Here is a 26,293-nt window from a genome sequence, read left to right on the forward strand (position 1 = left end):
TATATATAATTTATTTTTATATTCAGTATATCAAACATTTTTTGATATAAGTCAAACACGATGTAAGTAGACGCGCGGTTGAATGAATACCGATAGCTTGTTCTTTTGAATTGTTAATTGACTTCTAAGTATCTATAGATTGAAGTGACATTTACTACTAAACTTGAATGAAACATATAACCAATATCGTTTTGTACAGGAATCATATTATTGACTGTTCATAGCGATTACTATAAATAAATTGAAGAGCGTTGTATTTTTATCAAAGAATATTTTACGTTCTGGGTCTTTATATCAATATCGGCGAGAGAAAAAATTCTGCCGTTGATTTAAAAATACTATCTATTATTATGCCGTGAACTCGCGCTGAAAACGATCCGTATGTCGGTCAATACGAATTCTATTGATACGTTTCTATCAAAGGGCGCGAATCAGCCTTTATACAACTGAGGAACGCACGTAGCAACAAGGCCGAGAGCCGTTGAAACGGACGAGGAGGTGGAGAAGGACGAGAATGGTCGGCTGCAGGTGCTTGCAGCCTGTATACATCAACAGGACAACAGATTCCAGGAGGTCTACGGCGGATGCTCGCGCGCGCGTTCTCGTACATGACAGACAAGGACGAAGCCCATCAATTTCCCATTCAATTCGCCGGACCCGTCTTCCGCACCCACGCCTCGGCCTATCGCCATCTTGCAGCTCGAGCCACGGGGTCGTCACTTTTACGTGAGTATTTAATAATAATTATTATTTGTATAAATTATTTATTTATTATTTCTTTTTATTTGCAATAATTATTTGTATCATCGTTTCATCACTTTGTATCGCAACGTAATATTAAAACGATTGTGCTTCGCGATTAATTCAAATCACACATTAAAGATCATGCAGTATTAACAGATGTTCAATGCGCTGATAAGAGAAGAAGAATTTATTATATGAATAAATATTTGTTTTCAATTAAGAAAAACGCGCAAGCTCCAATTATTACATTTTTTTACGTAGACGTAAAAATATTACATTATAATTTGTAGACTGACATATTTTTGATGGCTTTCTCAATAAATGTGCAGACAGTTTAATGCGTACAAAAATATCGTACTCAATATAACCAATAAGTAGGTATTTTGAAAAATTATTGATGCAGCTCAAAATAGAGCATATATATTTTTTATTCGAAATAATAATCGATCTAATCTAAAATTATGTGTTCATACTTATTGATTTAAAAATAACAAAGATATATTATACTTGTCAATATTTTTAACAAACCGACGATTTCAATTTAAAAGAAGGCTTTGTTCAAAGCAAAACCTGTTGCATGGCGGTATTTTGACCAGTCAAAGGATTTTAAAGTCTGCCATTATAATGTTCTCGATACAAGCCGATATGACGATAATCCGGATTATTCTGCATCACTACAATGCTTCTAAAATCGAACATCTGACAAAAAGCGTCTGATATACCAAGTAAAACTTTGTTGAATTTCGAGTTGCTATGTTTTTAATAATTCATTTGACTCGATTAGAAATCATACCATATATCGCAATGATATAAAAAAAAAATCGTATTTTTACTATAAGAAGGGAATATTATTCTCTTCTCATTTAATATAAGAAGTGCAACAAATGTTAACACATTCCCATAAAACATGTAAAATATTTTTGTACAATGTTATATTAATTCTTATACGCAAATTTTATAGAATGTTAAGTCAATTAATAGTGGCAGTTATTTAACGTTTACACTCTGTTCTATTCTTCAAATTGGAGCGCGTCGGCGAAATTCGTCGAATCGATGCGACTCCCTTTTTAATTTTGCATGCTCGCATTGTAGCCTGACCTAGAAATCGGTCCATTATCGAGATGATACATCGACTCTGCTGTATATCAGCTGCATTACAGTGCAGCGGTATGTTCAAAGAGGTTTAATGCGTATGGTTTCGGCTAAATGGCACGTCCCAATTTCATATATCGCTTATTTCCGATACAATTTTATCATCTAACCAGAGTTTCGCAAATCCACTTTGCAGCATCACAATATTATATACGGCGACTAAACAAAATTATAATTATTGATCTATTGTAGCTGCGTGTATATGCGTGTACGAGCGACGAACAGGAGCACGTTAGAGGAGACACACGCGTGTTGTCATGTTTCGTGACAGCGAATATCATCGCTGAGCTTTATCCGCGGACCTGCAAATTCCGCGCGAACATGACACTCCCTCTTATGATCGTGAATTTATAATAATATTCGCTTTGTGTCGCGCTACTCCACCGTATATTTTTGGACGGAAGAGCCCATTCGCGGAACAATCGAGTTACCGTGTAAAATAGCTAGTAGTATAAGCCGCTAATTAGTCAGCCATAGACTAATTTTAGAGGGAGCATAATACGTAATTATTTCCGTCTAAAAAATTGCACCGAAAAATTCTTTTCTTGAAATGTACATTTTATAAGTCTTCTTAATAGATATTGTTAATGAATAAGGATGTTCTTTATGTGATGCTTTTTGGAATATCCTCTTAAATTAGAAATGTATTCTCTTTAATTTTCTTTTTGCAACTTCAGTTCCGCAATAAATGTAATAAATAATAAGCTTACATTAATAAAATACAATTGTTTAAATTATTTAAATTTATAACAATTTTATAACAGTTTCTCAATTAATAATAATAACATAAGCAAAAGTGTGTAGTTAACTAAGTCAATATATAAGAAATATTTAATTTTATGTGCCACATTTAAACATAATTTCAAAGAATTCGCTGATCAAAAAAGATAATAAATCCCATTAAGTATATATTCTTGCATGTTACGAATATTTAATAAGAATATCTCTTTAGAAAATTTTCCTCTTAAATTAAAAGATCCTTTTGGCTCCTATTTAAAGGAAGATATTATAAAAATAAGTAGTGCACGTTAAGATAAGAATACCATTTTTTCGGAGTGTCAAATTTTCCAATTGTTCTCTTTAAAGCGAAATCGCTGCATTCCGCAACAAGTCCATCCGTTTTGTTCCAGAAAATGTGAAGAGAATATGATTTATACCATCGCTGCGCGTCCAACGGCCCAGTAGTTACACGCGATATCGAGAAACAAACTCGACTGCAATATCCCCGGCTATGAAAAATGCAGGACCGAAATGCACCGCGAAATGTCCCGTTAACTGCCTTCGTTGTTTCCGTTACCCAAGCATAATAATGTACGTCGGAGCAACAAAGAGGACGCGCAATTAGCGTGTTCGTTCGGTCTTTGGGACTCGCAACTCTGATTAGAATAATCAGTCGAGTTAATTTCGAGTTAATCTTCGAATTCTCTGCTCCGAGATTCCATATCTCTCCGCGATCTCCGTTTTCTCCCTCGCTCGCGACAATTTGTCATCCGTCGCGCGATACGTAGAAAGCTTCCTCACCTGTCTGCGCGATGACGCATTCAACGTGGGTCTTTGACGCGGCTCCGCCTTTCTCTCTCTCTCTCTCTCTCTCTCTCATCCTTTCCTCCTTTCTCTCTCCGATACACCCGCATCCTCGTGCCATTTCGCACGTCAATGCACCGTATAACGGCGCATGCCTACCTGGTGCTTTACGACGACGAGGCGCCCTGAGCGTCGCGACGACGACAATTAAGCATCGAGAGAGAGAGAGAGAGAGAGAGTGGGAGAGGGAGAGAGAGAGAGAGACCCCTTTGACGCGGTGTCAATTCCCACCTCGAATCAACCGATTCCATTTTCCGCTGAACGACCTCCGGGAATCAACTTCCTGTTTCGCAGCAAAGCGCGTCGTGAGCTAATTTGGTTAGCCATCTTAGCGGCAGAGAGCATCTTAGATGATTGCTATGCGGAATTATTGTCGTAATTATTGCTACGATGGCTACACAGAGAACTTGGATAGTTTAATTTAATTTCTGGGACAAGTCTTTGCCGGTTAATGACATTAAACGTTTACCTCGACTTTATGATTTAAAACTCGAGAGTCGGCCTCTCCGTTAATTGCGAGAAAAACGATTCGCTTGTGTTCGCGCAGTTCGTAAAAAGCGTCAGTACGATAAATGGCGCTCCATATTTGCACGGGGTTGAGAAAAATCGCGGCTTCGCTACGATTACTAATTATCCTCGCCCGATGTAGACTCGGGTTTTTTTTTTCGCGCGTCATGAAAACCATCGCGTTGCAATAACAATGGAAAACAGGAAAGTGGGAGGGTAAGGGCTAATTAAGTACCGACAGGAGTAACAGAGTAATACATAATTACGCTGTATTCTTTGGGATAGCAGTTCGGGAAGGGTTTTTTGCTCTCCTCACGGTTTTCCTAACACGCGGCGAAGACTAATCAATTTTCCATTCACCGGCAGCCGCTGATGGATGACTTACGATCACGCCAGGGTTTTAATAAATCAACATCCGTCGTCGGGAACGGGTAGCGGCAGAAGAGGAGGGTCTGTCATCAGTCTTCTTAGAAGTTGACCTCGGAGGTAGGCGCAAAATCGCCCGTCGCTATCCCGTCGTCGCCGCGACGTGAACAAGCGCGCTCGTTGATGTCGAGCATGTCGCGAGAATCAATCTATCGCCGGAACTGGGATCGACATTGAAGGAAGGGCGGTTCATCCGGTCGGTCGGAAGGTTTTCCTCGATGCGCGAAAGTAACGAGGAATCAAACTATACTTTGCAACCGGATTGCAATATATATATATATATATTAAAAACTGGCTCAAGACTTTTCGATTTAGTTTGTTGCCCTGCACCTGATAGTGTGCTTCATATACTTTTGTTTAGTTACACCCTGTAAATATATATATATATATATATATAATTTATTTTTTTTATTAATATATATATATATATATATATATATATATATATCTATATATATATATTAATAAAAAAAATAAATTAAATATATATATATATATATATATATATATATATTTACAGGGTGTAACTAAACAAAAGTATCAGGTGCAGGGCACCAAACTAAATCGAAAAGTCCTGAGCGATTTTTTAATCTGAGCTTTATTTTTGACACTATTGTTAAAATTGGAAAAAATGGCTCGGGACTTTTTGATTTAGTTTGTCGTCCTGCATTTGATAGTGTGCGTGCTTCGTATACCTTCGTTTAGTTACACCCTGTATATATGAGGAACAATAAGTAAAAGAAAAGATTTAATATATCAGAGAAAATCATGAGCACACGAAGTGGACTTTATATTTCCTTTATAGCATCCAAGCTGTAATATCCTGCGATATATCTGATCTGCTCGTAAATTTCCACGGAAGAAAGTAAAACGACCGGAGGGGAAAACGCGGGAAAACGCGAAGAGCACGAGAGCGATATACGTCGCTTTCTTATTAACCGTCTCTTTTTTTTTCCGAGGATGACGACGGAGAGACGTAAACGGAAATTTCCCGGGCTATTGATTCGTATATCGATAACGTACGTCGAGTGATAATTGCACGCCGTATATCATCGGGAGGGATAATAACTGGGAAATGATCGACCGACTTGTCATTTTTACGAGAACTCGATCATGAATAGAGGTTGACATATAGAATCATAAGCGTCCGCAGGATTTTTTCCACGGAGAGGCATGATATTAAAAATCTTTCAAGTTTCTTATTATTATTCTTTCCTAATTTGATAAATTCAATTTTTCTATTATTTTGTTATTTTAATATTTTCATATTAAACAAAATTGCAAACAAATTCCAGTGTTTATTCACAAAAAGAGCAAATGTTTAATTTTTTTCTGCTCCCAATTTTCTTGGTTGCGGACGCCCATGTATAGAATAGAAAGACAAGCATATATTTACGATTGTAATTTTCCCTTCGATAACACGGCAAAGTGTCTATCACATTACCAAATTACACAGTGTTTTTATAGTTAATCCCCCTTGATTTTTAATATCCAGCTGCATAGATCGATACTATGACGTATTATGTTCAAAATTTTGATGACAAGCAAACTTTTTTCAAAGAATTAGCGATAGATAATTACAGCGCGCTTCATTTCACTCTAAAAGCTGATCCTGAAGGTATTACCGTCAGTGCCACGGAAAGGGACAAACGTCGGGTGTGGCTTATCTGAACGGACGAGCGGTTTCACCGGAATTTGCTTGTAACCGCTTGTAGCCGCAGTGTACGCTGGTTCAGCATGTTGAAGTCGTGTGTATAGTAATTACTTAACGAAGTAAATACGATTTCACACACGCGCGCATATTCCGTAAATATTTTCAACTCTCGCTCAAGTTAGAATGATAACGAATAATTTTGCTGGAGTAAAAATTAAAATGATAATGCAGGTATATTATCATAGGCCACAAATAATCCTCTTAAATTCTTTTTTTATCAAAGCTTGAAAATATCATACGATGTATATTTCACGGATCATATAGTAAAAATAAAAAGGAAAAAAGATGGGACACATCACATGTCACGTATCTAAAATTTATTGGAATTAAGGCACTATTTTGAGAAATGATGTGTTTTTGTGCTTCAAGAATAATCGTGAATCGCGAATATCGATATTATTAGAATTTCAAATCGCTTTTTCTTAAAAAAAGAAAGGACTTTTTTTATCCGCAGCACCGGCACCGACAGATTTGTTTGAATAAATAATGTATACGGAATTTTCTGTTTCGCACGCACTGATCTAGTTTTGTTTATCCAGTTTCAATATCTCATATTCGGCTGTCTTAAAATATTCGCGTCAATGTATTAATTTATGAGATCTAGGCGCTAATTAAACATATTCTTATACATATATGAATTAAGCATTTTTAAATAATTAATATATAACAATTATAAAGAATTATAAGTGAAACCAATAAACTTATAATTTAAATGCGCCATCACGTTTTAATATTAGAAATTAAATTTGCTTATTAATTATGCACATCCTTTTAAAGCATTTCTATTTTTGAAATTCATTTTATTTTATTATATATTCCATCCATTTTGTTTCCGAATCATTTTGCTTTCATTAAATCTACCATATTTATAATGTACTACTTTTATTTTTAATATATCTCAAAAACAATTTTACATTTAAATGGACGTTAATGCACATTATATTTATCCCATCTATATCAAAATTACTTCATCATCAATAGCACCAATTTGAATTTCTCAATTATATTCTTCGCACTGAATAATCTAGAGGAATCTTTATAATTCTTTATTAAATTTAGATATTTTCGTATTTAAAATTTTAGATATTATTATATCTTTATATAATTTAAGAAATCTTTCAAAGCTTCATAATATTTTAAAATAACTTTACAATCACTTAAAAATCGTCAAGATTATTGTTGCGAAAAAATTCTGCCGTCAGACCTCGAAATCATTTCACCACATCGATTGGCATATCGATGCACGCCACCACTTTCTATCGATCGTTTGATTCAACCGGCAGGAGTATACCGTCCCAACATAAGACATCTATGGTGAGTACATAATGGGGCAAGTACGTGGGTGCTTAGTACGTGCTACGTAGCCAGCTTATCAGAAGCGCGCAGAGGGATGCCCAGGATAGGCAGGCTTATCGACTCAACGGCTTGACAGGCTTCCGCGTCCTTTCCCACCTTTAGTAGATGGGGCATCGAAAGATGATGAATACCGATCGAAGGACCCCAAGGACTTTCAGCGACTCTCCCGGGGTCGTGCTCGGTAAGCTCTATACGAAGTCGTTGATGCGTCGTGAGAGAGAGAGAGAGATCGAAAAGGGGATACGCTGTGACCGACATTACGTGCTTAAGAAGCTCGTGGTCGATCCTCGATATGGCTACAGTAGTAAACAGAGTTGCTTCCCCGGGTTTTCCCTTTTCCGGATCGGCTTAGCGCGAGCAAATATATTCCGTATCGCGGTGGATCAGGGAAAAATTAGTAGGTCAAATATAGGGATCTCCTGATAATCCTCTTACCAGTATTCGCATTTTATTGATAGCGGGCTAACGTTAAACAACTACTTACGAAAAATACTTAAAATTTCGAACAGATTCAAAAGATCCCCGAAGAAAGAGGAGCAAATCTATATTAAAAATATCCTAGTCCTGAGTCTTTCAATAATAAGAAACTTCGCAGAATGTATAATATTAATAAAAGCTTTATTATATATTAAAGGTGACGATGCTTTAAAGGTGTAGTTTATATAGAGAAAAGATATAAAAAATATCTTTTCTCTATTAAGCTTTGTTTAGAAAGTTCAGAAAAAATTTGAGGAACTGTCCAGAGAGTTATTCTATTTTTAGCTCGCTATTCTCGTATATTTGCCAGGTACATATACGTTTGATTTGTATATGTCACGAATGTCGATAAATCATATAAATAAACGAAAAGAGTATGAATGACAGAATTAGAATATAGTACTTACAGGTTGTAGTGCACGTCTGCCATGTTCGGTCGATAGCGAAGAGCTTGAACAAACGCTTCCTCCGCTTCGGCTATTCGACCCTGTTCGCTGAGAATGCTCCCCAAATTACCATAAGCTAGAAACAACAAGAGAAAAAATATTTAATTTCATTATCTTACTGCAATAAAATAATAATTAAACATTAAAAAAGCCCGCATGAGCGTATAAATTGTACGATGAAAAAATAATAAACATATTTATTTAAAAAAATGGAAAGATTTGAAAAATAGAACAACAAAAACATAGTCGTGAAATATAGTATAGTTGATGTAGAAAATAATGGCGAATATATACCAGAGATAATTATTAACGGATGGCACGATTTACAGGTGCGAAATAACATCTTACATTTTCAGTGTTAATTATTATCCTAGCGGCAATTACTTGAGAATTATCGCGATCAAGATACGCCCGTCCATCATTTCTCTGCTTACGTGCTCGCCCTAGGTACACGGTTTGTAGTTGAATATTCAACTCGTTAAATGATCAGTAGGAAGTGCCCCGGGAACATAGTTACATGCTGCGCGCACGCACACCGCTCGCTTATATACATCACTTTCCAGACATAAAGGCTAATATTTTCGTTGTTATTCCACTTTCTGCTGTGCTATTACGGGATATTTTGGGGTGTAGTTTGCACAGAATAATTCGACCTACTTGAGGAATATTAATTCTGATAAGTGTTCAAAATGCATGAAGTGAAATCATATCAAAGAATAATTAATTACACGTAGCGAATGTTGAGCAAACAATTATCATCGATATATAAAAAGATATGAAAGTTCGTCAAACATTTCCAAATAATAAATGACCTACATTACTTTTTTCTCCGTTTCCAATTACTTCAAATCAAAAACTATTTTCAGAAATAATACAATTAATATTCGCGCTCCACTTCCTGCGTTTGACGACTCTAAATTGCCCTTTTCTCTCTCGCAATTTCATTATTTTCGAAAAAATATTTTCCTCAGAAAAATATTGACCGTATATAACACACACAGGTAGACACAAAAATATTCAAACACCTCTCTTTTATATCTCTCTCATTGGCACAGTTTCGCGAATGTGCTTAATCGTGATTGACAGATCGCGGCGCGCGATCGGCGCTGGAAATCGCAGTTTAGCTGAAGAAAACGTTGCTGGAGCGTGCGCTGATACCGGGGTGTCAGTCGCTATATACGCGTGTTAAATCAACGAGCGAACGTCAACCCGATGGTAGAGTGACTCCGTTGAGTTCCCCCTCGATGGAGGAAAAGAGAGAGGATGCGTGCGGCAGCCGCGTGGGTGCAGGTTGTTGTTGAACAGGAAGAGAGGACGCGCGCGCGCGCGCGCGCGCGTTGACGACCTGAACCAACAAAATGTAAATTTATTTCTCGTGGAGCGGAGCAGCCTGTTAACACGGTAACACGCAATTTCTGTCGGCGCAATTAAAACGCGCTGTGACGTCGCCGTTGGCGCCGGTAGCAAGCGCGTTGTGTCGGCGTTAGCTCGCGTGACCCGCCAGCTTCCATCCTCTTTCTCTCGCTCGGCTTTTTTCCGTGCCTCTCTTTGCGGAGGATATTTAAAAAATGGACAACGGGAGATTGGGCGGGAATGGAAAGCGTCCTCGAGCAAGGAAGGGTCGAGATTGTCTCGCGAGAGCGCGGAATTAAGGCGGGCAGCTGTTAATTTAAAAAAAATGTGGACGGACGAGAGTAAACTTTCTACATCAAAGCTTGATAAATACGCTTCGCAACTCTCTCTGTAGTTTAAGTTATATTAATGTTACTAAATAAAAATGTATTTCTTGAAAATTGTAATGACAAGGAAATCTCTCGATTATATTATTATAAATAATTTTGATTATTAAGGGACCAATTTGTGTTCGAACATTACATTTCGATGTTACATTTAGATTGAATGAATGGGATAAAAGCTGACGTCGGCGCGAAATTTGACTTTATAGAGAACGCTCCATTAATCGAACGAACGTGCATAAATAATATAAAAGCTAGGGTAAGATAATCATAAAATAATGTAACGCGATCGATGATGTGGAACAGATGTGCAGCGCTGATGTGCGGCGTAATTAATACGAACTACTGTCCGGTAGATTAAATCGTGCAATCAATCGTTAGATTATCATGAAAGTAAATGGAGCGGATAAAGTGTAAAAAGTGGCAAAGACGAATGGCGTTCCGAGAGAAAACCCATGTAAAGGAGTGACTTATATCGTCGATGCTCCATATGTATCGAGTTTAAAAACCAAATGTCCATCTGTGTGTCTCTTTCTCTTGTAAAATCTTTTATTTTTTTAAATAAAATAAACGTTTCCTACGAGTTTAAGATAAATCCCCGATAGACGAAATAGAAAAATATTACTCTCGATAAACTTGGTAATGACAATAATTGTAAAAAGGAGGAATATTAATACGGGAGAAATTTCACTACATTTCTGCTAATGTGCTCGTATTGTGTCGTGTGGATAAAACGCGTTATAGAAACGAAGCAAAAATTCTCGCCAGCAAAAGGAGAGCCGCCGGAGCAGTTACTGCGGGACTGTAAGTTAAAATAATTACGAAAAAGTACACCGTGGAGGATAAACGCCGTATGAAAGTGGATAAAAGGTTGAAAAAAGGTCGGGACGGATTAGGAGGGTGCATTAAAAGGAGAACTCCCTCCCGACAGATGAGGAGAAACGAGAAACTCGCGTATGCTCTTAACACGCGCGTGCACGCTCGTGTAAGACGTTCTGTCAGATGGCTTAAAAATATATGCAGAGAGAAAGTAAGGAACCATCGAGGAAGAAAACCGATGATTTTTTTTAAATGCAATCACATAAATCTAATTTGATATTTATATAGTTAAGCAATGAAAATAAAAATTGCATTATATGTTTTTGCAATTTTGATTTAAAATTAAGAAAATTCAATTTGTGAATAAAATCTATATGTATAGTAAAAATCTATTTTGCTATAAATATTTTCTCTTCCACATATACATACATATATATAATACAATGCGGACGATATCACTTTGAAATAAAACTTTCATCTAATTTCGCTTTCAACTTTACCGTTACAATTAAATTCAGAAATATTTGTCGCATATACAGATAAGCGCGAGTTGAAATATAATTGCCATTAGAATAGGTATACACAAGATCCGAGAAATTAAAGAGAGAGAGAGAGAGCGCGCGCGCGTGCAGTAGAAATAGACAGAGTAGGGTCAGACGGGGTCCTCGTTGCATGCAATTTTTATTTAAAATTAAGAAAATTCAAATTGTTAATAAAATCTATATGTATAGTAAAAATCTATTTTGCTATAAATATTTTCTCTTCCACATATACATATGTATAATACAATGCGGACGATATCACTTTGAAAAAAAGCATTCATCAAAATTCGCTTTCAACTTTACCGTCACAAATAAATTCAGAAATATTTGTTGCAGATACAGATAAGCGCGAGTTGAAATATAATTGCCATTAGAATAGGCATACACAAGATCCGAGAAATTAAAGAGAGAGAGAGAGAGCGCGCGCGTGCAGTAGAAATAGACAGAGTAGGGTCAGACGGGGTCCTCGTTGCATGCAATTTTTATTTAAAATTAAGAAAATTCAATTTGTTAATAAAATCTATATGTATAGTAAAAATCTATTTTGCTATAAATATTTTCTCTTCCACATATACATATGTATAATACAATGCGGACGATATCACTTTGAAAAAAAGCATTCATCAAAATTCGCTTTCAACTTTACCGTCACAAATAAATTTAGAAATATTTGTCGCATATACAGATAAGCGCGAGTTGAAATATAATTGCCATTAAAATAGGCATACACAAGATCCGAGAAATTAAAGAGTGAGAGAGAGAGAGAGCGCGCGCGTGCAGTAGAAATAGACAGAGTAGGGTCAGACGGGGTCCTCGTTGCATGCAATTTTTATTTAAAATTAAGAAAATTCAATTTGTTAATAAAATCTATATGTATAGTAAAAATCTATTTTGCTATAAATATTTTCTCTTCCACATATACATATGTATAATACAATGCGGACAATATCATTTTGAAAAAAAGCTTTCATCAAAATTCGCTTTCAATTTTACCGTCACAAATAAATTCAGAAATATTTGTCGCATATACAGATAAGCGCGAGTTGAAATATAATTGCCATTAAAATAGGCATACACAAGATCCGAGAAATTAAAGAGAGAGAGAGAGAGAGAGAGCGCGCGCGTGCAGTAGAAATAGACAGAGTAGGGTCAGACGGGGTCCTCGTTGCATGCAATTTTTATTTAAAATTAAGAAAATTCAATTTGTTAATAAAATCTATATGTATAGTAAAAATCTATTTTGCTATAAATATTTTCTCTTCCACATATACATATGTATAATAGAATGCGGACGATATCACTTTGAAAAAAAGCATTCATCAAAATTCGCTTTCAACTTTCCGTCACAAATAAATTCAGAAATATTTGTCGCATATACAGATAAGCGCGAGTTGAAATATAATTGCCATTAAAATAGGCATACACAAGATCCGAGAAATTAAAGAGTGAGAGAGAGAGAGCGCGCGCGTGCAGTAGAAATAGACAGAGTAGGGTCAGACGGGGTCCTCGTTGCATGCAATTTTTATTTAAAATTAAGAAAATTCAATTTGTTAATAAAATCTATATGTATAGTAAAAATCTATTTTGCTATAAATATTTTCTCTTCCACATATACATATGTATAATACAATGCGGACAATATCATTTTGAAAAAAAGCTTTCATCAAAATTCGCTTTCAATTTTACCGTCACAAATAAATTCAGAAATATTTGGCGCATATACAGATAAGCGCGAGTTGAAATATAATTGCCATTAAAATAGGCATACACAAGATCCGAGAAATTAAAGAGTGAGAGAGAGAGAGCGCGCGCGTGCAGTAGAAATAGACAGAGTAGGGTCAGACGGAGTCCTCGTTGCATGCCGCGTATTCATCTTCCCAGCGATTTTATGGACACGGTAGGCGCATAGTTGCCTGCGTCGAGGTGCGAGATGAACAAACGGGATAATGCACACACAAATACGTCCGTACATACATGGGCACGTCGGTGGCACAATGGCCCCGGCGTTATAACGAGAAAACAGGGGGCAGGCGTGTGATATCCGTCGGCCCTATCGGCTCTGGCAAGGGAAATTTCATTTTTACGCGGTCGTATATTTTCGTCGCGGCGACGCGCCTATCGGGCCTCGATCAACGCGCAATGGCTTTTTATTATTAACGCGCGCGCAGCGCGTTTCTCTATTATCTTTATGTCTTTAATCCGTCCGGCGAACAGGCGGTATAACGCACGACGGGACACATCGGGGCCGCGTTCCTCTCTTCCTTTTTATGTCCCTCACGTATATATAAAGAGATACATTCTCATAAATATCGCATGCATTTAAGGGTGGACGCGACTGATAAAAGTGTCATCGGCGACGATGGTACTTTGCGAGATACCGAATATCGAGCTCGCATGCACGAGCTCGCGTTAAAAAATACATTGCTCAGCGAAAAGCTCGAGTTCCTTTTTTAATTGACTATTTCATTTGATGAAAGATTAGTCATATATTTCGATATCTCTCTCGTTTCTTACTCTCGACATATCTTTTTCGCTTCATTTATCACACTTCATTTCACGTTTTTTAATTCCCTTTCTTCCCCACGCTAAATTGTTAATACTACGTGTCTACATAAAATATTGTCGACCCCTCGAAAACTTTCATCTAATTTCTAAACCTAAAATCCCACGCTGTTCACGAGCACTACAAGTTTAAAATTTTTTATCACAAACTTTTAATAATACAGTCTACATACAACTTTTTCATTCTAAATCTTGCGCGAGGATATAAAATTAAAATTCCTCCAAGATATACAAAAGATTGGATTGAACGAGGGAAACGGAAAAAAATGTACGAATTCAATCGTGCCTTTATACTCCGATGCCTCTTTACTCCGATTAATAATAAATACAGCGCTCGCTCACCTTTTGGCGGATTGACTTGCAGCGCGGACCTGTACAAACTCTCCTCATCTCTCCAGTCGGCGTTCCTCACGAGCGTCTTCGCCGACATGACGCAGATGAGGATCGCCGTCGCCAGCAGCACCGCTCTGCCGCGCGTTTTGGACCCGTTTCTCCTCGCTATCCGATAGCATCCGGACACCGCGGCGCCGATGACCAGGCAAGCGCCCACGCTGGGCAGGTACAGTATCCTCTCGGCTATGACGAAACCCACGTAGAAGAAGAGATTGCTCGCCGGCAGGAACGGGAGTACGAGGAAGCCCAGAGAGACGGCGACCGCGGTGGCCGCCGCTTGTCGGCCGCCAACGTTCACGCCAACGTGGCTGCTGCTGCTCGGCCTCTTGGCACAGTGACAATCGCCGAGCGGACTGTTGTTGTTGTTGTTCGCCGCCCTACAGCCGTCGGTGTGACAGCCGCCGGTGCGTCTGCCGGCGCACACGGGACACCTGGACGAGGTAGCCGCTCGCGCCGAATACACCTGCTGGCTCAGCATCGTCGACGACGAGCTACGTCGACGTCGTCGTCGCAGACCCCTGATCGCCCAGAAGGCGGCGCCGATCAGGGCGCCGTACAGGCACACCGATTCCAGATTGCGCGGGTCCAGAGGGCTGGTTATGCGCGGCACGGCGTCCATCGACCAGTCGAAGCTCAGCGTGCTCGGGCACAGCAGCATTCTCGCGCTCGCCGCCGGCAGATAGAGGAACGTGAGGCCGCGCGTCAGTCGCGACGGATGCCTCGCCGCCGGATTGTCCGCGCTCGCGAACTCGGGCCTGCTGCCTACGAGCCTGAGTCGACCCAGGGCGAGCAGCACCAGACCGCCTGACAGAATGCCGACGCTGCGACCTCGAGTGAATCCGCAATTGCCCTGAAATTCGACGATTGACAGATATGTGTGTCATCGCTCGTGTAATTCCGTCGAACGATGATTGTCGTGCTTGCGCGACTATATAATACGTTGCATGCATGTAGATTAGGTTCAATTAGGGGATACGTATTTCGATGTGTGGCATGCATTATATACATACGAAGGAACTTTTATTTTTTTTTTAAAGAACTTGCAGCAGCCAAAATCTATCTTTTCGACAGCAAGTGTCAACATCTTGTAAAAGAATTCTATGAGATTTCCTGGTTGTCAAAAAGTTGTCAAGAGTAATAACTTATCTAGTATCAATTTAATATTGATTTATTATTTGTAAAATTAATTTGCATACAGTAACAAAGACCGGACGCCCATGGCGACGTTGTGGATTTAAAATAATCCAGCTAAAGATATAGCACATATGTGCACACGCGTACATTATGTTGCGATACACGTGCGCGCGTAAGATACATGTGTTGTTCGCAGGTGTGTACAGAAATAATAAAAGTACCGTAAAAACGCATTACGAGGGGGTATCTCGGGAAATATGATACCGTAATAACGCGACGGTTATTCTTGTTGTCAGTTCATCGGGTATACCGTTGTTCCCTATTGCAATAGGGCGCGCTCTCCCTCCTTTTTTTCCCCCGTGAATAAACAGAGAGGAAAAAGAAGCGAATTGGAAGTATGAAAGCTTTCACAGTCGTCGGGTTGTGCGATGTTTGCTACGGCGAAACGCGGCACCGCATCCGACCGGAAGGTGGTTTCGCTCGGATGGAAAGGAGAAAATCGTTTGTCCGACGAATCGGCGAACAAGACGCGTTTCGCCGTACAATACTCATGTTGACGAAACGCGAAGGAATAACAGACGCTTTGTTGCACCCTTCACCGCTCGCGATGGACAAGCAAAATGTTATCGAAGAACGGCAGGGACCTCGTGGGGATTTTGCGTTGCGCGAGCAATCCGATTACAGTTGTTCCAGAATTCATAAAGCGTAAATAACTCGGGTCACTTTCATTATTTCAGTATTATTCGTGAATGTGTGTGTGTGTGTAATGTACGAGATCAATATTATTAGAAATATATTCAAAATCAAATTGAATACTTAAAACGTCGCTAGTGGTATTTAAAATTGGAACGATATATTTAATTCGACCCAAACTAGCCAAGAAAATTTTTATTTTATTTCCACAACGTTTCGACCATCTGTTTTTGGTCCTTTTCAAGTGAAAAATTTCTTGATAAAAACGCAGTTAGTTGACACTGTTGTCATGATTATTAAACAATATGATTATCGGACTTTTTTTAAAAACATTTGAAATAACTTTTGAAAGAAAGTAACCGCATCTTATCGTTATGATGGATCGTCAAAAAATTGCGCTTTTATCAAGGAATTTTTCACTTGAAAAGAACCAAAAACAGATGGTCGAAACGTTGTGGAAATAAAATAAAAATTTTCTTGGCTAGTTTGGGTCGAATTAAATATATCGTTCCTTTTTTAATATATTCAAAGTTGAGCAAAATGTCTGTCAGTAAAGAATTGGAAAAGTAATTTTTTTTTTTTTTTACAAAATGGTAAATATAATACACATTTATTCAAAAAGGCCAACTTATCGAGCAATATTTAAGATGTTGCATCCAATTAAAATTTATTTCATAAACAATATATTAAAATTACAAAAACCATATAAACGTTTCAACCGCACGCGGTCTTCCTCAGTATAACAGTGTTACGTAATTTATAATTCTTACAAAAAATCATCCTATTCTTAAAATTTACTAATAGTCCATTAATTCGAGTCGAGAATTTATTAGAAATTTATGCGTGTTACAATTTGTCATATTTATAAAACTATTCGCCGTAATGTGATCTTATGATGTTGGATCTCGTAAATTATTTCTTCGTTTTTAAGCGAGAAATTCTTAATATCCATAGGCGTTTGTGTCGCCTCTTCTCACAGTTTAACACAATTTAAAAAAAAATTGAAATTATTATAAATAAATAAAACCAACTGTCTAACAAGACACCTCATTTTGAACTATCATAAATATTGCTCGGCAAGTTGGCCTTTTTGAATACATTTGTTGTTTTATACAATACACGAGCGAATAGAAATTTTAATTGATATTATAATACACATTTTTTATGAAATTTAACACAATTTTTACAAAAATTGAAATTATTATAAATAGATAAAACCAACCGTCTAACAAGACACCTCATTTTGAACTATCATAAATATTGCTCGACAAGTTGGCCTTTTTGAATACATTTGTTGTTTTATACAATACACGAGCGAATAGAAATTTTAATTGATATTATAATACACATTTTTTATGAAATTTAACACAATTTTTCAAAAAATTGAAATTATTATAAATAGATAAAACCAACCGTCTAACAAGACACCTCATTTTGAACTATCATAAATATTGCTCGACAAGTTGGCCTTTTTGAATACGTTTGTTGTTTTATACAATACACGAGCGAATAGAAATTTTAATTGATATTATAATACACATTTTTTATGAAATTTAACACAATTTTTACAAAAATTGAAATTATTATAAATAGATAAAACCAACCGTCTAACAAGACACCTCATTTTGAACTATCATAAATATTGCTCGACAAGTTGGCCTTTTTGAATACATTTGTTGTTTTATACAATACACGAGCGAATAGAAATTTTAATTGATATTATAATACACATTTTTTATGAAATTTAACACAATTTTTCAAAAAATTGAAATTATTATAAATAGATAAAACCAACCGTCTAACAAGACACCTCATTTTGAACTATCATAAATATTGCTCGACAAGTTGGCCTTTTTGAATACGTTTGTTGTTTTATACAATACACGAGCGAATAGAAATTTTAATTGATATTATAATACACATTTTTTATGAAATTTAACACAATTTTTAAAAAAATTGAAATTATTATAAATAGATAAAACCAACCGTCTAACAAGACACCTCATTTTGAACTATCATAAATATTGCTCGACAAGTTGGCCTTTTTGAATACATTTGTTGTTTTATACAATACACGAGCGAATAGAAATTTTAATTGATATTATAATACACATTTTTTATAAAATTAGATTAAAGAAAATTCGCGCGTAAAGGATCTTGATGAAATCCCTCTTTCTCTGCGCGGTAATCGTGGCTGAAAACGCGATTCGAAAGTTACACAGACAGTCGGATCAGGCTGAAATAATAGTTTGCGGTGAATTTATAATTCACGTTAAGCACGATTACGCTCTTTCGCCGAGACATTCGTCTCATATCTCCGACTTCCGCAGGAATGGGGAACTGGCACAAAGTGCGGCGCAAAGTTCGTTAAAAAAGTTAGCCGACGCAAAATTGAATACCCCCACGTCGTTGTGTTCAAGAACGGGGTGTCGCGCGCGCGCGTTTTACCGCACGTTGTTTCCGGTATACGCCTTATTACTTCGCATTACCCTCGGTCTCTTATTTTCCACCATCCTCCTATCTTTCTCCCTCGTCCTTTTCCATTCCAATTTCGTATTATTTCCAAGTTTCTTGGACGCAAAACGGAGACAGAGAGGAGACACTACACGCGGAAGATTTGTTTCAGGGCATGGCCGTGAATAGTTTAAAACTCTCGCCTTAATAAACGAACGATACGTCGCGCTTCGTGCAAACTTCCGCCAAGTTCGTTACAACCGTAAGATGTAATTTTCCGAGCGACGCGAGCGGCTGCAGCATCCGGGCGGCGCGTCGACGGTTCTGTAACCGCTAATTCCTGAACAAAACTTTTGCTATAAAGACTTCCTGTGACAGCAACAATTATCCGTATTACGTACAATAAGGCGCTCTGTATGTTTGCCAAAGTCCGTGTAACAGTACGCGATTAATGTTAATTTACTCGTTGACTGCCGTCCCGGAAAATCAATCCGACATTGGAAAATTTCCGAGAGAGAAGGGACGGCGAGGGTTTTTTTATTATTCAACATAATCGACTGCTGCACAGTCTAGTTTTTCGGATTGAAATAAATCCGTTTTTTTTTTTTTTTTTTTTCATTCCACGATTTAATATTTTAAAAACTTTGCTCGTCGGCTAATGTTTCTATTTTTTCGGTAATGCGATTAAAATACACTTAGATATATATACGAGCAATTTCAACATCTCGTATCGATAAAATCCGGATGCGGAACCTTGCATCTACCGGATGTACCGGAATTAGATACGAATATACTGAGGATTATCGAGGCTGCGCGCTATAATTGTCGTAATTCCACCACTTATCGTGGCTTCTCTGCGCGATATTGTTTTATCTCCGATATAAAACGGCCAACGAAGCATCGAAAAACGAAACAAACGTCATCAGAGCCGGATTTAACATCGCGGCGATATTTCAAGAAGAGATATCCGTCTCTGTTCGATACCCACCCCCGTAGAATCGATAATCTGAAAATCAGATTTTTTCCAATTACTTCGCGATCGTTCCGGACAGCTCGATCGTAACTTAATAAATTCTCCGCTCTCTGCCCTTTTCGCGTCCATCCCCCTCGACGACTCTAGTTCTCATCTGCGGAACGTCACGTCTCGTTTGTCTCTCGGCCTCGCTGCAGTTTCCGTCGATCCACGCATATTTCCGCGCGACCGAACAAAGCGAGTAGAAAACGAAAAAAGATGAAGCGGTGACGTTTCCGCTTTCGAATGGCATTTTGGACTCTGTGATTCGGATGAAAAAAAATCTCAATACTTTTTCGTTAAAAGTTTCATCGACTGTTACATTTTTTATTCAATAAATAATTAATTATACAGGCTGATCTAAATAAGTGCGAAAAATGTTGGATGATTCTTTGGCAAAAATTAAGGCGGGTTTCTTGCATCAAAATCAAACTTGATAGATATTTTCTACTAATAAAGAGGATATTTATTCATATTTCTAAAAAAAAAAAAATAATAATTTCTCAAGGAAATATAAAAGAGTATGCACATATATGTTATACACGAAACGCCCTTTAATTATTCGACAAAGATTCATCCCCTAAAATATCTCGTCTCGTTAAAAGTTTCATCGACTGTTACATTTTTTATTCACTAAATAATTATTTATACAGGCTGATCTAAATAAGTGCGAAAAATGTTGGATAATTCTTTGGCAAAAATTAAGACGGGTTTCTTGTATCAAAATCAAACTTGATAGATATTTTCTACTAATAAAGAGGATATTTATTCATATTTCTAAAAAAAAAAAAAAAAATAATAATTTCTCAGGGAAATATAAAAGATTATGCACATATATGTTATACACGAAACGCCCTTTAATTATCGACAAAGATTCATCCCCTAAAATATCTCGTCTCGTTAAAAGTTTCATCGACTGTTACATTTTTTATTCACTAAATAATTATTTATACAGGCTGATCTAAATAAGTGCGAAAAATGTTGGATGATTCTTTGGCAAAAATTAAGGCGGGTTTCTTGCATCAAAATCAAACTTGATAGATATTTTCTACTAATAAAGAGGATATTTATTCATATTTCTAAAAAAAAAAAATAATAATTTCTCAAGGAAATATAAAAGAGTATGCACATATATGTTATACACGAAACGCCCTTTAATTATCGACAAAGATTCATCCCCTAAAATATTTCGTCTCGTTAGAAGTTTCATCGACTGTTACATTTTTTATTCAATAAATAATTATTTATACAGGCTGATCTAAATAAGTGCGAAAAATGTTGGATGATTCTTTGGCAAAAATTAAGGCGGGTTTCTTGTATCAAAATCAAACTTGATAGATATTTTCTACTAATAAAAAGGATATTTATTCATATTTCTAAAAAAAAAAAATAATAATTTCTCAAGGAAATATAAAATAGTATGCACATATATGTTATACACAAAACGCCCTTTAATTTTCGACAAAGATTCATCCCCTAAAATATTTCGTCTCGTTAAAAGTTTCATCGACTGTTACATTTTTTATTCAATAAATAATTAATTATACAGGCTGATCTAAATAAGTGCGAAAAATGTTGGATGATTCTTTGGCAAAAATTAAGGCGGGTTTCTTGCATCAAAATCAAACTTGATAGATATTTTCTACTAATAAAGAGGATATTTATTCATATTTCTAAAAAAAAAAAAATAATAATTTCTCAGGAAATATAAAAGAGTATGCACATATATGTTATACACGAAACGCCCTTTAATTATCGACAAAGACTCATCCCCTAAAATATTTCGTCCTTATCTAGATACACCCTGCATAATATATAAATTCAACGTTGAAATATCTTTGATTTCGGCGGAAAAAATTATCTTTTCACGCTTCGAATTCTTTCCTAGAATTTAATCCGCGCCACCGAAGCGCATTCGACTGCAGGTTATCCTGGTGGGAAACGATGCACACGATGGATACTTTGGACCGAACGAGAAAGCCGCAGAGGGGGGTTGCAGCAGACGGCGGACGCGAGGAAGGGAGGGATGGAAATATAATAAGAAGAGAGACGTGTCTCAGAGGGGTGCCTCAGAGGGAAGATGCGAACGATCCTCTTGGCACCCCTCCAATCCGCCGGTGAAACGAGGGAAGAGACGAGCATACGTCATGCATCACGCGAGGCGTCCGATGCATCCGGATGCAATGTGCGAGAAAGGAGAAGGCGAATGGGGGATTTCAGGGAGGTAGGGTAAGTGACGACACATAGTAGGCGCCCGAAGGTGGAGGCTCGAGATGGGCGGCTTGCCGTGTGTGCATCAGCTTGCTGTCTTCCCCAGAATGTAGGCAGGATGCAGCGCGCCTCGCAACGGCACTGCGTTATCGGTTACACGCTTCTCCGAATCCGTACGTGAGCACGCGGGCTGCTCTGTCTGTCTTCCGCCTTGTTTCCCTGTCGAAACTTTCACGCTCCGCGAAATGCGAGGAGACGAGTAAACGACGACGCGACGCTCTCGCGCGTAACAATCGCTCAACGCAAATCGCGCGAACTGATATACATATATATATATATATATATATATATATATATCAGTTCGCGCGATTTGCGCTGATATATATATATATATATATATATATATATATATATGCACTGATATTATATATATATATATATATATATATATATATATATATATATATACATACATATATATATATGCACTGATATATATATATATATATATATATATATATATATATACAGGGTGTCCGGTTAACGGACTAATGATTAAGGGCGGATTCTCCGGCCAATTTGGAGACGATTTTTTCTTAGCAAAAATGTTGAGAAGTCAATAATTTTCGAGTTCTAAGCGATTGAAAAAAATGGGTTTTTTGAAAACTAAACGTTTTGGAGTTAAAAGTCTAACATAATTACATTCTTCGGTTAATTTCAGGTAGAGTTTATTATAATAAAAATCTCTCCTCAAAGTTAAAAGTCGACCAAACTGGCAATTATTTATTATAAATAATTAGTTGAAATGCAACGTTTCGGCTGTCATTGCAGCCCTTTTCGAATAAATCTATAAAAAGTGACATAAAAATAATTATAATTTTAATACACTTCATCGCTACAAATAATTATACGTTCAAATACAAAAATATGCTACATACTAAATTAATACAGTAAATGAAATTCAATGCAAACGACCGACAGTATTCACCATTGTTTTGATGAACAATGTAGAATCGACAGAAGTAAGCAAGAAATAAATAGATGTCAATTGTTAGCAAGAATCTTAGTCACTACGCGTTAAGAAAATAGAGACAAAACTAATGTGTCTTTCGCAATCTAAAACGTCATAACAAAGTCAAATAAATAAATAAATAGGTAAATATAAAAATAAAAATAATTTTAAATAGCGTCAAGAATATAATTTATATAATAGAATATAATTTATTATAATAAAATTTTAATTTGAGGCTTAGTTATAAAGATACATAATGACAAATATTGGAAAGTTGTAAAAAATGATGACCTTTTTCGACATTTTTGCTGAGGAAAAATCGTTCCCAAATTGACCAAAGAATTTATTTGTAATCGTTGGTCCGTTAGTTACCAGACACCCTGTATATATATATATATATATATCGATTCGCGGGATTTCTGCTCAATAATTTCGTGATGCGACGACGCCTCGAGTTTCCTAGTTTTGTAAAATTCAGGATACTTTTTATCTAGTTATTAAACGCGCTTACTATTTAAGTCCTTATTAAATAAACGTAATGAGGGTGCCCAGCAGACCCAATGAAAAAATTCCCTGACTGTTTAGTATTATTTTTGCCAAATATATAATTTGCATATATCTATATGATAAATCAATCATGAAATCCTCGAGATATTTCGATAATTGAGACAAACTATTTAAATAATCACCTTTTTTATTTATATTATATCAATTTTTTAAATTCTGTCTCTATCAAACACATTGACGATGAAAATATAAATTAACGAACACGCTGTAGACGAATCGATTTTTAACAACACAGAAATTTAAAGAAAAGTTTATATTTATTTAATAAAAAATTTCAAATTATTAGGACAAATGTCAAATAACGTGAAAAAATTTCCTCACTTTTCCCTGACAATGAGTGGATCGATAATCCAGATATATTCTTGCATTCGGATTTATTGGACTCAACTTGGAGAATATATATTTTATCTATTTAATATTCCATTATTTCATATTTATATAACAAAACGCGGATGACTGTATTTATTAATTCAAAATAAACTTTTATGAAATAAACGTAATGCTTGTCGAAACATTTCTTAGAAATAAAATTTTATATTTAATTCTGAGCGGATCGATAATTCAGATATATTCTTGCATTCGGATTTACTGGACTCAACTTGGAGAATATATATTTCATCTACTTAATATTCCATTATTTCGTATTTATATAACAAAACGCTGATGATGGTATCTATATCAATTCAAAATAAACCCATTTAACTTCAAAGATTTCGGAGTAAAAATAGGAGGAATATGCGAATTGTAATGTCTAAAAATGATTTCAAGAATCATTTCAAAGAAATCTGAAATAAATCGGGAAATGCTTCTTAATCATCTCCGAATGTTTGATTTGGCTGCTGCAAATTTCCATACGGGTAATAAAATGATGAATCGCTTACCTTTCGACTTGGCTCGCCGCGACAGAGCTCCCACAGAAGGCAGAGAGCCAGAGACGATATGCCGGTTTCTTTGGCAAGGGTAGCCAGCGTAGATGATACCAAGGCCAGCAGAAGAGGAAACGGCGATCTCGTGCGATTACAATGGGCCGAATACGTCAGGAAAGATGTCAAGGTCAGGAAGCAGGCAAGAAGGTCGGCACGTCCGACTATACCGGCCACAGCCTCGCTGTGAATGGGATGGACCGCAAACAGGAAACCCGTGATCGCGTGCGCGAGATTGCTCCTTCCTGGCAGGACCTGCGAAGTGTAATTGCGGGTATCTCGTAAGATACACTTGTAAACGTCTCGCGAGACGATCCTTCAAGCGACTGGGAGTGGGGTTAATTAACTTTAATTACCTCACTCAGTTGTAAGAATCGCTTCACTTGAATTTCAATTCATTCTTCATCGAGCAAAATCATTTCTAACCATCTTACTAGAATATTAAAAATTTTTACAATTTTTTTACTTTTTGTATAATATATAGGTTTCTCTGTATAAAATACTCAAGTCAAGATTTTAATAAAATTCATGATAATATATTGACATATATTAAAAATTTTACAATTTTTTTACTTTTTGTATAATATATAGGTTTCTCTGTATAAAATACTCGAGTCAAGATTTTAAGAAAATTCGTGATAATATATATTGACAAAGGTGTAATTATGTCTATATGTAAAAATACAGAAGAGCACAATTCGTAGTTTTATGTTTTCACGCGACACTTGGTAATCGTCCGTAGCGATCATTGATGGGAGTATTCGAAAATTATACGATCCCGATGCACTTTTGCAGTAGGTAAGGGAATGGAGGATAGGAATGGGCGGAATTTCGAGCAGGGAAATCGTATAAATGTGTCGTATATTTTTTTCGCGCGCGTCGCGTCGGTGGAAAATCGAATCGATATGGCGACGAAATGGCACGGAAAGAAAAATCTCTCGGAATCGAAAACGAGAAAGGAGAGAGAAACATTCGCGAGGGCGAAATGCCGTACGGGAGATATTAATAACATGCATATAATTCAAAACGTTGCTCTCGAAGTACGAGAAGTACCTTCATTAATACACTTAGACTCAGTTAATTAGTGTGACAGTTTCATTACTCAGCAAAGTGCTGTGTGTATTAAATTAACGCGGCTCTTCATACTCTTACTTCGCGCGCCCATAATAACGCGCTAAAACGATTTGAGTTGCTAATGAACTTATAAAACGGTATGCAACTTTGATATTACTGCTTATTTTCACAGTCCCAAGATTGCGCTAAGTATTTACATGTAGAATTCTAGTGGAGTTTCTTCATTTCCATAGTAGTTTCGTTTCTTTATCGTGACTTCGTTATATATTCGTCTAGATATTTTTTCTATCTCATTTAAAGACTTACTAATTACTCTGATATTTAATAAACGTAATCAAAACTATATATTTAATTAATATTCATATTGTTTAATAACATTTACTAATATGTTATATAGATTTATATATATAATTTAGTAAAAATGTGATTAAATTTAATATATTTAGTGCTTATAAAATTATGTGTGCCATTTAAATTAGTACACATAATTAATTTTGATTTAAAGCAGTACAATTATAAATTGAACTTGCGTAATTTACTATGTGTGTAATTAGGTTGTATTTTCCGCGACTCCTCAAAGTACCATCCTGAAGTTAAATACTCGCCAAGTTAAACACGGTGACCGAAAGAGGTGATGTAAAATTAAAGTCTCATTAGGATGATAGGTCCTCGTCGCGGTTCTTTTGATCTTCCAACGTATTCGAAGTTCTATTCGAGATGTTCGCGTGCAGTTACACCGAATCACCATTACAGTT

The 26,293-nt window shown here is 36.6% G+C and overlaps 1 protein-coding gene across 3 annotated transcripts in view; it reads right to left on the reverse strand.

The window, feature by feature from the left end:
- The window catches only part of Tmtc2 (Transmembrane O-mannosyltransferase targeting cadherins 2), a 327,382-nt gene that overhangs the window by 84,936 nt on the left and 216,153 nt on the right, over window positions 1–26,293 (reverse strand). For all 3 annotated transcript variants that reach the window (XM_085482261.1, XM_029319785.2, XM_085482262.1), the window contains 3 exons: window positions 24,423–24,719; window positions 14,408–15,308; window positions 8,368–8,482 (listed from right to left, as the gene is read on the reverse strand). In XM_085482261.1, the coding sequence (XP_085338387.1) occupies window positions 8,368–8,482; window positions 14,408–15,308; window positions 24,423–24,719 (1,313 nt within the window). The remainder of the gene's footprint in view (window positions 1–8,367; window positions 8,483–14,407; window positions 15,309–24,422; window positions 24,720–26,293) is intronic.

The sequence above is a fragment of the Nylanderia fulva genome, unplaced genomic scaffold (genome assembly GCF_048542155.1).
Source record: "Nylanderia fulva isolate GAGA-0341 unplaced genomic scaffold, ASM4854215v1 Scaffold20, whole genome shotgun sequence".
In the NCBI taxonomy this organism is placed as follows: domain Eukaryota; kingdom Metazoa; phylum Arthropoda; class Insecta; order Hymenoptera; family Formicidae; genus Nylanderia; species Nylanderia fulva.